This window comes from Monopterus albus, unplaced genomic scaffold, assembly GCF_001952655.1.
Source record: "Monopterus albus unplaced genomic scaffold, M_albus_1.0 scaffold19.1, whole genome shotgun sequence".
In the NCBI taxonomy this organism is placed as follows: domain Eukaryota; kingdom Metazoa; phylum Chordata; class Actinopteri; order Synbranchiformes; family Synbranchidae; genus Monopterus; species Monopterus albus.
The window spans coordinates 2298025-2313625 of record NW_018127899.1 but is presented as its reverse complement, the minus strand read 5'-3'; the positions used below and the strand labels follow the sequence as shown (position 1 = coordinate 2313625).

Here is a 15601-nt window from a genome sequence, read left to right as displayed (position 1 = left end):
AGGCCAGTGGTCGGGGCGGTGCCCCGGCGGGGGGCGGGGGGGGGCACAAACCCCGTACTTTTCTCCTGAGACGTCGCTGAGCTCAGTTCTCTGTGAAAAAGAGGACGGTTGTTAGAAGGTATTAAAAGTCTTACGTTTCAAAGCCCCCGTTCCTGCTGTGGACAGTATTTGGCTGTTAGGAAGCTGGTGGACGTGGAAGGGACAATATACATATAACAAAGTGGGTAGTCCCTCTGTGGTAGTTACAGTGTGTCTCTTTGTGGTGCTTTGCTAGTGTCTCTCTGGTGGTTTTGTGCAGTGTGTCTCTTTGTAGCGTGACGTTTCTATGTGTCTTTGTAGTGCACTTTGGTGATTGTTGTGCTTCTCTGTGGAAGTTGTCTCTTTGCAGTGCGCCTCCTTGTGGTGGTTTTGTTTCTTTGTAGTGTGTCTCTGGTGCTTTTGTGTCTTTGAATGTTATAGTATGGTCCTTTGCTTTGTTCTGACCTTGGTTCCTCTGAAATGCTCAGTGGACCAGCCCCAGACTTCAAGTGTTTTTATATAATATGAGTCACACGACCACCTGTGTGTGAAACTCGGTAGTTCTCCTCAGCTCAGTGGAGCTTTTCAGCATCCTTCAGCTCAATATTTAGTTTTTCCAGCTTTAACCTGTTTAGTTCCATCTCAGTGTTTTGATAGCAGCTGTTTTTCAGTAAACACAAATCTGATTAACCTGCCAAAAAACATGGGCCCTGCAATTTTTTTTTTTTTTTTTTTTTTTTTTTTATCAAACCAGATCTAGAAGGACGGTGGAATTAACATGTTGCTGTGTGTCTGTTTGATGAAGGCAACTGTTTATCAGTTTCTTCTGTGAACTTAGAAGATGAAAACATGCTATGTTGTTATCAGATAATCCAGGTGTTGACCTAACTTGAGGTACTTGCACTTTACTACTAGTTAACACTGCTACTCTAGTTAAAGTATTTTTATGTGCTACAGTTGGGTACATAAAGGGGGACTTGTGGAAAGCTGTTCTCAGTAATCCTAACAGCATCATCAGATCCAGATGCAGAAAAAAAGTCAATTTGTTTCCCCGCTGGCTTCACACACTGGATGTGCAGCGTTTGCTGAGCTCCTTCATGTTCTAACAGGACAGCTGCTCAGCTTGTGTGTTCTCTGGTATGTTTGCATCCTATCATCAATGGGACACTGCGTCACGTCTGGACTGGTGTTTGCTAATCCAACACGTCAGTGGGAAAACTTACATTCCAGTCTCTTTTGCAAGTGATTGTTGATTTGTTGCTGAACTGTGTTGTTGTTGTAAAATGAGCAGTGTGTTGTTGATCTGAACAGGTGACATGTTTGAAACAGTTTAGGCTGACATATACACTCACCCTCTCCCCACGGCGGTACCATGGTCCAACCCTGGAGTCATTTTATTTATGTATCTTGAGAGCACTGTGTTAACTACACACAACACAATACTACAAGATAGATGAGCTAATAGTGCAGGATCCTCTTTAGTTGTTCTACATTATTGGTAACTAACACTGATTAATCCTGCCATTATTTTCTCAGTTGACTGAAATCTTTTCGTCTGTAATGTCTGAAAACTGACCCAGTGGCAGGTCTGGTGATGGTCCATCCATCTGACTGAACCGACGATTTGATTATTCAAAGCAGTGGAGCCAGAAGGTTTTCAAGCGAGGCTGCTTCAGGGTCCACTGTGACCTGCTGAGTGACTCCAGGCTGCCCCAGCTGAACTCATCCTAAACCGATCCAGAGTCAGAAGGTGGCTTCATGTATTCTGCAGTGTCAGAGACAAAAAAATGTGTTGACAAGTTGATTAATTGGGAAAATATTTGGCCGTTTAATTGATGAGAATAATTAACTGCAGTCCTGATTAGATTGAAGGAACTACTGAAGTTTTGAGTGATACTCCTACATGTTTGATTAGCTTTGTTAGCTTCACCCTGTGGAAGGTGCTAGAAAACTGTGACCCTCCCACGGCGACTGACTCGTTTGATGGACTCTGCCCTGGAGTGTTTGGTAACTATGTGGTTCTCCTCCAGGATTTTGTGTTCCTTCGTTCCCTCGTCAACCTGATTCAGGTAGGAGATGTTTTCCCACAATGCAATGTGCCCCCCTCCACCTGCAAGCTGCAGTTTTAGTGATGTGGTGCTGGTGTTGGAGCATGTTTCTGTGTTTGATGACTGAACTCTGTTTGTTCAAGCAGTTTTGTTCCAAAATGCTGAAAACGTACTCTGAAGTAAAAAAAAAAAAAAAAGAAAAGTCAGTCAGCAATGTTAAAAATGAATCTTAAAACCAGAAAAGGAACCACTACTATGACTAGATTCGGTTTCATTAGTTAGTCTTGATGTTTTGGAATAAAACTTGTGTTTTCAAAGACATAGTCTTAGTTCTGGAGTGTGTAAACTAAATGTCTTGAGGGTTGGACTGTTGTTTACCTGATGACGTCACCGTCAGCTCTAGAAGCTCAGCTTGTGTAGCTCACCGACTTTCTCCGTGCACTACTTTCCACCTGGTACGCTCCATGTTTAACAGGTCGAGCAGCTCGGCCTGAATGGTGACACAACAGTACTTGTTTTGAAATTTAATATCGGCCAGAAGATTTAGAACACCCTCACTTTCCAGTTTTTATTTTTGTGTAAACAGTTCAAGTCCAGTGAAGAACCCTAAATGGTATAAAGCTATGAAGTAAACTGTGTTGTCACATACTGTAGTACACAGCGATATGTGGTATTTGTCTCTTGTAATGATAAACTTTATAGAACTGTTAAGGCAGAGCGTGGTCAAACACTAAGCTATGGTTTATTTAGATGCAAAAGGTTTTCTCTGCCAGTTGCTCCATGCTGTAGCCAAAGTCTCATGTATTTCTAAGACTGAACAGTTTCAGTTTCATTACCACTGCTTTTATGGGTTGGACTGAGTTTCTTGATAAAACACATTTTGCCTTGTCAGCATTCACTACAAGCTTGAGATTGTGCAGAGATGTCTGAACTCTAAAGGTAGATTGTGGTTCCGATGTAGCTGAAGTAGAGACATCTGCTTAAAAGCCTAGTGTCTGTGGAGGTGCATGGTTTATTTGGAGCGTGAACAGTAAATGGCCCAGTACGTACCCTTCAGGAAAGGCTGATTGTTGCCTATGCCACAACATGCCTAACCTCATTCAGCCTCTGTGGTGCCTACAGGTGTAAACAGAGCAGCAGGACAGTGATGACAGTTTGGTGGCATTGTATCTCTACAGCATCTCAGTTCATGTGTCGTCTTTCTGTCTCATGTTTCCTAGTTTTCCTCTGGCTGTCTCTGTGGAAACAGCAGCAGAATTTAACTCTTGAAAGTCGTTCCATGCTTCAGTTTCTCTCTCGACCTCAGCATTAACAGTATCAAGCTTCTGTGATGAAGGTATCATTCATGTGATCGACAGGTTGCTGAAGGTCTGAGGTTTGACTTACTAAGGGGGATATTTACAAAACCTTGTCGCAAATTACTGTCAAGTGTGCAAGATATTGTTGTATTTACCAAAACTAATGATGTAAATGAGTGTAACCGCAGCAGTGTTCATGTGAATGCACTCCAGGACCCGGTGCCCGTATTGTGCACGTGTTTACTGAGATGTGACATAGAATGAAGTAAAAGTTTACTGCTCCTGACCTCTTGAATTTCTTTGTTTAGTGCCGGAACAAGAGCTGCAAAATCTTAATAAACATCCTGCAAAGTGTTTTATATAACATCATTCAAAATCCATGAAAACTACGTGTAGAAGCCTTATAGTAGGTCAGTGACAGAGCCAGGAGCCAGTATGACATACACTGTACAGCTGGTCAATACAATCTTTAAATCCTCTCTAAAAAACCTACAAGAAACCAAAGCAGATGTTAGATGTCCTGATCAAGTCTGGTTTGGCTCCAATCCTGATCTTAGTCCTTTTAATATTGGTTATCTGAGTCTGACGCGACTTCTATATTCACCTAAATGTTGATTAAATATGAGCTATGTGACCAAAAATAGTTTGTTTCTTTAAATATCATGCGAGATCTTTTGCATCACAGTGAATATGTGGTTTTATTGTGGTCACAGTGACCTCACACCTGAAACTGAAAGATAACCTGCTGTCTGTCTGCGTTCACATGCTGCACAGAGGCTCCGAAATCTGATCTGACGAGAGGGTTGAGTTAACAAACTGTGTGTGCGTTGTTCAGGTGTGTGCCACAGTGTCTCAGTGTCAGAGATCATCTCTGTCCGAGAGGAAGAGGAGGATAACGGCAGCAGAAGAAGAGACGATGGCAGCTGGAAAAAGATCAAAGAGAGAGAAGGGAAGGACTGCAGGCAGGCCTTCACAGGTAGCCACACCTGGAAAATAAGCTAACACATCTGGAAACACCTGAAAGCACAATACTAAAACCTGAAGCACATTAAACAAACAAGGGGGAAACAACTGAAAATACAGTTAATACACTTAGACATATATTAAGCATATCTGGAAATATGCCTATACGCACAGAGAGCAAACATGGATGCACATTAAACACACCTGGAATCACACTTGAAACCACTGCATGTGTTAACACAGTAAAACGTGTGGAAAGACTCTTGGAAACTCACCTGAAGACACGGTAAATAAAATTGAAATCCCCATGACACACCAGGAAATGCACATGCACATACATTTAACATACCTGGATGTAACGTATCTGGAAATGCACTTGCTAACACTAGAAAACACAAACATACCTGGAAACGCGTGTTCGTACAGTAAACAAACAGCTGGAAACCTCTTTAAGCACCTACCTGTAGAACATCTGGAAACACATGTGAAGACTCAGACCTGAAAACCCAGTAAACATACCTAGAACACTTCCTGTAGTTTTTCACAATAAAAGCATCCCCTTGACTTGTTGGTGAAATGTTTTCATTTGAAGCAGCTAATCAAAATAGTTTTCGATCTGACTTGTTTGTGTGTTGTGTGTCAGTGTTGTACGTGGAGAGGGGTCAGCAGCACCGCTGGCGGTGTGCCGAGGTCACCTTCACGTGTGCAGAGGGGGCACTGTGTAAGCGATGGGTCAACAACATCAGAGAGCAGCTCACCTCTATCGGTACAACTTCTCACCAACACACTAACACACATTGTTACAGGAAACTGTCAGTAATGTTGTTGTTGTTGTTTACAGCCAGCAGACCCCAACACCTGCTGGTTTACATCAACCCGTACAGTGGGAAACGACAGGGCAAACGCATCTACGAGCAGAAGGTGGCCCCGCTGTTTGCCCAGGCTGGCATCTCCACGGATGTGATCGGTACGTCGTGCATCACTCTTTTCACGTTCTTCAGCTTCTCACATCAGGTTTTAGACATGTAAAATGCATTTTGTGTGTGCATTTGTTGTCGCAGTGACGGAGTACGCCAATCATGCCAGAGATCACCTGAGGTCAGAGGTGGAGCTGAAGAAGTTTGATGGGTGAGTCTTCCTGCAGTTACAGAGCAGCAGATTGACACATAGGGTAGGATTGTAAGGAGACTTCCACAGATGAACCAGTCTTATGTCACTGAAAATGGTCTGGAAAGTTATTTATTGAAAAGAGAGGGAACCCTGTATCTGGTTTATACTATATTTACATCTCAGAGCACAAAACACCTGTGAGACATCCAAAATAAAAGCATCACGGAGTCTTGTTTTATTACGTGTGGTCATTTCCCATTAGTCAATTTATCCTTACATTAAAAAAATAAATGGAATGATGTGATATTTTCTACAGTTTAGCTTTGTTTCACTACTAACACGTCACTCTGACCTTTTGATCCCGGCTCAGCGTGGTGTGTGTCGGGGGAGACGGCATGTTCAGTGAGATTATCCATGGACTGATCTGGAGGACACAGATCGATGGCGGCGTAGATCTGAATTGTGCGGATGAAACACTGCTTCCCTGCTCACTTCGTATCGGGATCATTCCTGCAGGTCAGAACCGTTGATGTGACTCTGCTGACTGGAAATCAGGTGTAGACAAAAGTACTGCTTGTATCTTTTTTATTTGATTTAGGCAGTTGCATTATCTCTCACCAGGTTGTTGAGATCTATGTCTGTCTGTCCAGGTAAATAATTGTCAATCTATGTAAGACATAAATGTGATTCTGGTGTTCACCTTGCCTCTAAGTGGTATGTAAGTAAAGTTATATTACTATTGAACAAAACATGCTCAGTGTATTCACTGATGAATAGCCAGACTGCAGAGGGCTAATATAAAGTGAACTCCGATTTCGATCAGTTGTTAAACTGTTGAGGTGCTATGATTTTATTTGATTTGATTTATTCTTTCAAACATGTAACGACAATTTTAATGGAGAGCTGACAGCTAATCAGAGAGCAGGATTCTATTTTTTCTGGGTATAAATGCAGGTTGCTCATTTTGTTGCCTCTGTTTGTGTCCTTTGTTTTCTGTTGTTCTGCTTAAGTGCTCTATAAATACACCCAGTCATCAGGGAGACATTCATCCTCTCTGCAGCAGTCGAGGAGAAGCCGCTCACCTGGTTAATTTATGGCTGCTGTGATTGGTGCAGGTGTTTGTATGTGTGATGCCTTGTGCAGCAGTGTTGCTGTGCTCAGAATGCACAATTTCATAAATCTTGCCTAATTAAAGCTACCTAATGTCTTTTCAGCCTAGAGGCTCTAGTGAGACTCAGAACAAACTGACGCCATAACCCACTCCTAACTGCTCTCTGCCCATCCCATCACACCCTGTTTCCCAGCAATGACATAAACTACAGATGCCTGGTTAGGACAAACTGTACAAACTGCAGCCCCCAGTCTAAAGCTAGCGTCAGCTGGCTAACAGTAAATGTGTCAGTCCAGTACAACACTCTGGTTCCTACTAATGTGACACAAAAGCACTGACGTTACACAAAGCTCCAGTTCCTCCCAAATTAAAATCATATTAATTGAACACAAAGGTAAAATCCTGACCATGCTAGGTGGCTAATGCTACCAAAACAAACAGGTTAGCTTTAGATGCTAACACGTCCAGAAGGAAGAACACCACATCTGAATCCAGTCTGAGTCCTCTGGCTGCTTTTAACCCTCTCCATGTCAAACAGCCAAACCCATGTTAACCCTGTTGTTGCAGAGAGACACCACGTCCTGTCCCACTGTCCCTGGGGTTATCACAAAATGTTTAAAATCTTAGTTAATGCACCTTTAAGCACAGTGTTTGATTTGGTCAGTAACTCCACTGGACCTTTCTACAGTACTAAATATAAAGTAACTGTAAATGAGGAGCAACCAGACATGAGCGCTACCTGATTTGTGTAATGTTCATCTCATCTGTTTCTCTGTTTCAGGTTCCACAGACTGTATCTGCTTTGCCACTGTGGGCACCAGTGACCCCGTGACCTCTGCACTGCACATCATAGTGGGTCAGTTGAATGGTCTCACTTTGTATGAGCTGTAACATAAATCACATCAGCACCAGACAGGTTATTAACTTGTCACACACCTGTGAATAAAATCTAAAATGAACTCAAAGGATGATGTTTGTCCTGCACTGATGGAATTTAACCTACTTATAAAAAGACCCATGAAGCTCATAGAAGGATGAAGGTATGAAAAAACTGACCCATGTCCTATAAGAGGGGACACTAACACAAAAGCTAGGGCTGTAACTAATCATTAATTTTATTACCAGACTGTTATTTTGTTTTGATGGATAGTTTTGTTTATGAAAATGCCCCTCGCAAGGCCAGGCGTCTTCATATGGTTTGTTTTGTTCCACCAAAAGTCCAAAAAGTATTTAACTTAGAATTTGTGACAAAGAAAATTAGGAAATCTTCTCATTTAAGATGTTAATATCAAAGACTATTTGACATTAATTCACTGTTTTTGCTTCTAAAATTGCATAAATTATAAATTATCAGAATACTAGCACATTATTTTTCTCTCAATGTATTGATTATTCAGCTAATTCAAATGTTATCTGAGCTACATCGCATTTCCTTATATGCAAAATTCCAATTTAAACCTGTAACGATTTATCAATTAGTCAACAGAAAATTAACTATTTTGCATACTGAATAATTGGCATGTTTCAAGTCAAATACCCTGCACTGCAGGAGGCATAGCCAACTTTACAGACTAAAACCTTATTTATTGCTACACTTAGCTTCCCCGATTTCCTTGGGTGTGTGAGTCTGAACTCTGATTGGCGATTCAACCTGTGGTATAACTGCTGGAAGGTCTAGGGCTTGTGTGTGTGTGTTTCTTAAAAACAAAACTTTGAGTCTTACCTAAAATTTACTTCCGGTTGGTTTGCTGATTGTCGTTTTGTGTTCAGGAGACTCTCAGCCGATGGACATGTGCTCAGTTCACCACAACAACACATTCCTGCGATTCTCTGTCTCTCTGCTGGGATATGGTTTCTATGGTGATCTGCTAACTGACAGTGAGAGGAAGCGATGGATGGGACGGGCCAGATACGACTTCTCAGGTACAAAATCAACATATGGGACTGTGAAGGGTTTGAGGGGCAATCTGTCATTATTGATTACAATCCTAGGTTTTAAACAGAGACATCCTGCCAACTGTATACAGGCAGTGTGATGTTGGGAATCGGTTAGTTAGCTGTACAGGTTGGCCTAATATATGAAAGTCTGAGTGAGGGGCTCTCATGTCTGTGAGCAGACTGCACTGATGGTGATGTTGACAGTAATCCTTGGTTGCTGGTTTCATGTAGTCATTCTACATCTTGCAGGTGTGAAGATGTTCCTGACTCATCATTACTATGAAGGCACAGTGTCCTATCTGCCGGCCAGAGGTATCATAGGAACACCACGAGATGCCACCAGGTGTCGAACCGGGTGAGGAAGATGTTTTACTGATGTCTTCAAAAGAATCCTCTTGTCAAATTACATTTAACTTTTCACAACTGTTCGGTTTGCATCAGATTAGCAGACAGTTCAGTTTAGCAGCTAAAACAGTTGGGTTCTGGCCACGAAATCAAACTGTTGTTTTTGCCTTTTTGAAAGTAACATCTGTGTATCTGTACATTTCCAGCTGTTTGGTTTGTCAGCACAACGGGCAACTACTTTCAGAGACAGCTGAGACGTACGAGGTGGACGAAGCATCAGACAGTGGTGAGTCTATCAAATCCTCCTCCAGAGGTGCTAGACCACAGTTTATAAGAAAAGTACTGAACTCTGGACTACATACCTGGACTGGAAAGTGACATTTCACCAACTCCAAAACGTTGTATCTCTGAATTTATTTATATTGTATTTGGAAATGCACGTGGTCCATGAATAGAACCCTGGGGCATGCTACATAATCATCATTTACATAAGAAACTAAAATCGCCACCGTTGAAATGCTTATAATACCTTCTTAAAGTTGATGAAACAATCTTAAACTCAGTTTTCATAATCAGCTTTATTTGCCAGCTGTGTTGGACATGAGGAATTTCACTCTGGTACAGCGGCTCTCAATGTGTTTGTACATAACTTTTTGTAAGGTAATAACAAAGGACAAATAAGCAGTACGCCAATATAAGGCTATATAATATAACAATGTAAACAATGCAAGCAAACCACGGAATGTGCATTTGGAAATGAGGCACAAAGAATGAAAATAGAGTACTTAAAAATAGAGACCTGTTTGTCATCTTGTTTTTTATTCAGTTTATTTGGTGTACATCGGGGGCCATTGAGCTGGAGTCAAATTCCTTGTATTTTTCAGATCAAGGTCTAGTAGGTTTTGGTGATGTTTTGTGGGTCGTCCCATTTCCAAAGTCAATAATGATTTTTAAAGTTGTCCAGTGTGTTATATTATTGAATGAAGATGGATTTCTTGTTTGTAGTAGCTCAACGTTTCCACTGCATACTGTTCTTTGATTGGTCTGTGAGCTCTGGTAGCCCCTTTAGATGCTACTAAATGTATGAAATGTTGGCTGTGGTTAAAATATCAAAACTTTTCTAAACCTTTTCTTCATAAACGCTGAACTTTTCAGAACTTGACATTATGACAAAGGTTTGGCAGTAGCAACAGTGAGAAAGGTCAAATTGGTCTTTTTACCCCCACCCCCCACCCAGAAAGTGACAGCAAGTGGAGGACAATCCGAGGCAAGTTTCTGGCTATAAACGCTGCCAGTATGAGCTGTGCTTGTCCTCGCAGCCCCAAAGGCCTTTCACCTGCCGCTCACCTGGCCGATGGCACCGCTGACCTCATCCTGGTCCGAAAATGTTCCCGTTTTGACTTCCTCAGACACCTCCTTCGACACACCAGCAAAGACGACCAGGTACAGTAGCAGTGCAACATAATGAATCACGTAGGGCTGCAACTTGTGATTCGTGATTAATCTGGCCATTATTTTCTCAACTAATCAATAGTTTTTGTCCATGAAATGTCAGAATATATGAAAACATGACCTTTATAGTTTACCAGGTGACATCTTCTAATTTCTTATCACACCAACAATCCAAAGGTTGCCTGTCTTTTGGGTGCCCCCCATAGTTTGGGGGTCACCAAAGCAGATTACTGTGAGTCACGTGTGATTGGGCACCACTTCCTGGCGCAGCTCTCTCATTTTATCTGGGCTTGACACCGGCACATAGAGTGCACTAGTGTGTGCAGCCCCGGTGGCAGGGGGTATTCCCAGGTGGCCCCCCATCCAAATACTAACCAAACACTGCATCGCTTTTGAGATGACCCAAAGGTATTCTCATTAATATCTAATATGGTAATGAAAAGCAGCAAATCTTCATATTTAAGAAGTTGAAACCAGATAATATTTGGCCTTATCGCTTGAAAAGGGACTGAAAAGATTGATTATTAAAATAGTTTCAGTTGAATTGATTGAGCTAATTGATGCAGCTCTGCAACCAGCATCTGGTTTCTGGTCTCTCCACTTGTGATAATGGTGAAACACCACAGTGCACAAAATTAAATGTCTGAACTGGTCCAGATCTGGTTTCTTTCAGAACTCTCTCACGCTATCTTTCTCCTTTCCCTAATTCTGTCTCAACTAGTTTGATCTGACCTATGTCGAGGTCCACCGGGTGCAGCGTTTCCGCTTCACGCCGCGTTACTGCCAGAGCGACTCAGACCTGGAACTTGACCTGCAGGAGAATGGCAAACACCAGATCTTCAGTCAGATCTGCCGAGACCACCCAGCCTGTGGCTGTGCTCCCGCCTACAGCAGCTGGAACTGCGATGGCGAGATCCTGACCCACACGGCCATCGAAGTGAAGTACTACAACCCTCAGAGTTTCATACTTTGCTGTTAAATATTGGGACCCAGTTTAAACATATCTTAAAAGCCTTCTCCTTTGTGTTTTTCTCCAGAGTGCACCGCCAGTTGATCAAACTGTTTGCAAGAGGGATTGAAGAACCTGCAGTGTTTGAGGAACTCACTAACCCCTGTGCAATTTAGACTGGTACCCCCATTAATCCATGTCAGACACTGGAGTTGTCTTCTGTTTCCAGCCGCTGCCTACATCACTGCTGCCGCTGCCTACATCACTGCTGCCTCTGCCATGATGCAACACTCATCACATCCTTAACCAGAGGACTTGACAGGGTATGTTGTAACGGAGCTTTACTTTCAGGGTCTGAAAGCCCAAAAAACGACATCCTCACAGACAGAAAGTGATGTACAATTTCCTTAAAACTCCCTGATCAGCTTTAAATGCGTTCCCAGTCAGGAGCTTATACACCCAGATTCACCCTTTGTTCCGAGTCACACTGTTGGTGTTTCAGTGCGACCAGTTGAATGACTAGTGGGTGTCTGGCACCTGATTTAGTTTTAATATTGAAGTACCCTCCTGAACATGAGACCCACCCTGGTCAGTAATATTTTCTTCCCTATAATCCTCAGAATATGACAATGATATTGTCATCTTCAGTCTACAAATGTTGCCTCTAACAGTAATGTAATATGCAACCAGACAGCACTTCCTGTAGGTGGGGAAAAAAGGACAAAAAAAAACAAACCATTGCTCTAAACATTGTCCCTTGGGACACCTGGAAAGTCTGGTTGTAATCTGGTCTCTGTTTCTCTTAAATCGGACTGGTTTGGGGCTACGTAGCCATTTTGACTTGGACTTGTCTTGTGGACATGTTGAGATACTTTTCTCGTTGTCCTGTTGACTTGTCTTGTTCTTGGCTACCAGTTACTCTCATGTAATATCCTGAACCTACCTGTGACATGTTTTAAGGATGCCAGACACCTAACGCTCATTCTCAGGGTCATGTGACCATTAGGAGTCAGGGTTTGATCCACATTCATGAAAGGCTGAAATTAAATCTCTTGCACGTGATCTATAATGGTATAATGCTGACAGCAAATTAATATAGCACTATTGAGACAGCTGGCATCTTTGTCTGACTGTGTGGAGGTTTCTGTTGCACTGTGCTTCTCAGACACATCCATTAGGGTGCTCTCCCACTCATGTTTCTCAGGAACACCTGAACTCTGTTGTAGCACTGAAATTGTATTTTTACATATTTAATTCGAGCAAATTCAGGTAATGAGAATTTTAGTCCAAAAAATGTTGTTAATCAAGCTGGACATGGCTGAGGAAAGCTGAACAGCGCACACAATATTTTAATCTTCCATTTCCTCTTAATATGCAGATGAACTCAGTCAGAGCAAACTCACGACACAGAGGAAATCACCTGAAGAATGAATGCTCTAACAGCTGCTTCTCACACAAACTGTGCAGATGTGCAGCATTCAGAATGAGCCAACATCGTAGCTGTAGTTACTCATGTTACTTCTGTGCTCATCTATGGTTAATTTCTTTTAATTTTTGCAGCACAGATAATCCTATAAACCTTTTACAATTTAAATAATATTCACAACATCTTCTTCCAGATGTTGACCCTGGATGTAGAGACTCAGTGATAAGAGCATGAGTGAGGTCCAGTACTGATGTCGATGATGCAGTCTGGCTTTCAGTTTGTCCAAAAACTTTTGTTGCTTTGGTTTATGATCAAAATTAATGACACTCCCATCAGCCTCAGCTGTAGCATGCTAGCACACAAAGATGATGAACATCCATTGTAAGCATTTAGTTCAAAGCAGCACTGTGTCTGACTACAGCCTCCCACACTTGGTCTTTTTTTTTTTCATGTAAAGTTTGGGGTAAGTTTATGTTGTAATAATTTAAAGCTGATCTGCATGGCTCACAACCTATGCAACCTGTTTTTACAAACCACTATGATAAAGCATGTGGAAAAGGCTGGCCAAATAGTTTTTTTTTTCTTCAGACTCCTCTTTAATGGCCAGGTATGTTTGGACATGCAAGGAAGTGTGATGTTTATCCACAAACTATTTTCTTTGCCAAGTCTAAAAACGTGTACGAGTCCATCTCACTGTGAGAAAGGCAAATTATTTCCCTTATATAAAACACAAAACCCAGTTGTGAGTTTCACTGCATAGGTGGAAGATTCACATTTTTGATTAGAAGTTTTGTGAATTGCGGCTGTGTTGAAAGAGGCTGCTCTGTTAGGTCCATTGTTGACTTGCAACCATCTGCTCACAACATGTTCACTGTATTGTTTGTTTGGGTTTTTTTTTTGCTTGTTATTTGTGCAGTTTTTGAATTTTAAATGTTCAGTGTGGACAACAAAATTTCTTAGAAAATAGTCTGCATGTACCAGCCTCTGTAATGTTATTTTTCCATGTCCTTTATTAATAGCAATCGGAGAGAAGTTGTTTTCTTCTCTAAGCCTCAGGATGACAATGTCACTCTGTCCAGTTCTTTGACCCATCTATTTATTTTATCATAGCCTTTTAACTTTCCTCTAGCACCACCCTCGGGCTTTTAAATTTTTAGCTTAGGTAGGTCTATGAATCTCTAAATGATGATGTTTGTAGCTTCACATTCATTCAAAGCACAGCCTGGTGCTCTGTTTGTGTTTTGGAAAATAACTTTATCTTTGACCCTGAAATGAAGTGGAGTATCAGCACTGGACTGTCAAACTGCTGTTTTTGTTTCCTCCCTACTGATGTCGAGCTGGACTCGGACTGAGGGAGGAGGGAACCAGTAGCAGCTCACGGTGCTCCTAAACACAGATTAATCACTTTTTTGAGCTCTCTTGATCTTAATCTGACCAAATACCTGGAGTTTAATGATGTAGCTCTCTATGTATGTGGAAGTTGTAGCTTAGCCTAGAGGTCTTCACAGGTTAAAATTTTAGATGCAATCCGAAGCCGGCTCCTGGAAATCATACTTGTGCACATTTTAATGTCTGTATGAAATAGACTGTGAAGACCTTTAGTTCAGCCATATGTTTCATGCCGATTTATCTGAACACTGTGTTGATGTACAATTCAAGTCTGAGTGTTTTGCTGTAAAAACCCCAAATAAACCAAATGTGTTAAACTTGTGCACACAGAGCAGAGGTCGACTGATGGCTTAAGTGGATTTTTCATTGGAAGAGAATAATAATGGTCATTTACATTTAATCAGCTGTAATTATTAAGTGAATGTGTTTGTGGTTCTGTACTATCATAGAGGTTGCACATGGTTAAACCAGAAAATTGCTAATTCATGTTCTCGGGACATAGTTGGTATTGGAGGCAACCACTTGACAAGTTACTGTAGCTGTAAAGCTAAGTGCTAAAATTCTATTTCATCAGTAAACGTACTGATTCTATTCAGACCTGCTAACAGGCATTAGGTCATCTGTCCAGCACATGGATGTAATAAGAGAGGGCCAGCCAGAATAAACTGGCTGCCAGGCTAGTTGGGTTGCTAGCTAATTTAACATTCACAAAAAGGGCTTGTTCACATGAGAATGTAAAATTCAATTCTTCATGTATACATGAAGGTGATCTAGTGATTGTGGTTAGTTGAACTTCTGTGTAAGCCAGAAACAATAGCCGTGTTCTATTTGAAGATTATATATAGTTTGAGTAAAGCATTATTGAAGAAGAGGAAAAAACATGCCATAAGTTAACAAGGTTGTTAGCTTGGCTGGACAATGCATTCTGTTCAAGACTTGCACCGCTCCTGTTTCATAATAACTGTCATACAATACCGGATGGTGAAATGTAGCTAACGAGCTAAGCTAAGTCAGCACTGTTAAGACAGTTGGGCGGGAAAAGCCAGTGGGTAACTTTTGTGTTTACCAAAGTTCATTTACAAAATTTATTTCACTCAACAACTGAATCCAGTGGAATTAATTTTTTTTCTTTTTTTTAATGTGCCTGTGCTGCTGCTTCTCACTCGTTACTGCAGTGTCCAGATGTCTTAATTAATAGGCAGTGACAAAACAGACAAACAATAGCTACATTTCTGCAAAGAACACTATACTGTGTAGTAAACTGTGTGCTAAAAGTACTCACTAATCATGAATATAGAACACTAACAGCCAACTACTTTTGTAATTGCAATCCCAGTTTAGTTATCACTTAACCCAAAGATTGAAAAACCTTCTAATGCTCCAGCGTCAAATTCTCCACACTGAACAGAAGCAAAGAGAAGCACAAATCACAGTAATAAAACTATATAAATGTCTATTTGAGGATCAATACTGTGTATTGATGAGTGGATGGTTTTATGTGAACAAATAGCAGCCATGTGATTAGAGCTCATTAAGGAAGTCAGATCCAATCAT

The 15601-nt window shown here is 41.4% G+C and overlaps 1 protein-coding gene across 2 annotated transcripts in view; it reads left to right on the top strand.

Annotated features, from left to right (window-relative positions):
• LOC109956432 (ceramide kinase-like) overlaps window positions 1-14369 on the top strand; it is a 15213-nt gene extending 844 nt beyond the window's left edge. Inside the window, exons 2-14 of one of the 2 annotated variants that reach the window (XR_002274404.1) lie at window positions 4200-4340; window positions 4971-5093; window positions 5169-5294; window positions 5389-5455; window positions 5808-5953; window positions 7330-7404; window positions 8319-8471; window positions 8736-8841; window positions 9038-9117; window positions 10069-10274; window positions 11005-11225; window positions 11321-11555; window positions 12611-14369. Coding sequence is in view for 1 of the 2 variants with exons in the window: in XM_020593543.1 (XP_020449199.1) it covers window positions 4200-4340; window positions 4971-5093; window positions 5169-5294; window positions 5389-5455; window positions 5808-5953; window positions 7330-7404; window positions 8319-8471; window positions 8736-8841; window positions 9038-9117; window positions 10069-10274; window positions 11005-11225; window positions 11321-11408 (1532 nt within the window). In the remaining variant the exon portion in view is untranslated. Of the gene's footprint in view, window positions 1-4199; window positions 4341-4970; window positions 5094-5168; window positions 5295-5388; window positions 5456-5807; window positions 5954-7329; window positions 7405-8318; window positions 8472-8735; window positions 8842-9037; window positions 9118-10068; window positions 10275-11004; window positions 11226-11320 lie in introns of both variants that reach the window. The other variant, XM_020593543.1, reaches the window with a different exon arrangement.
• Window positions 14370-15601: the final 1232 nt, after the last annotated feature.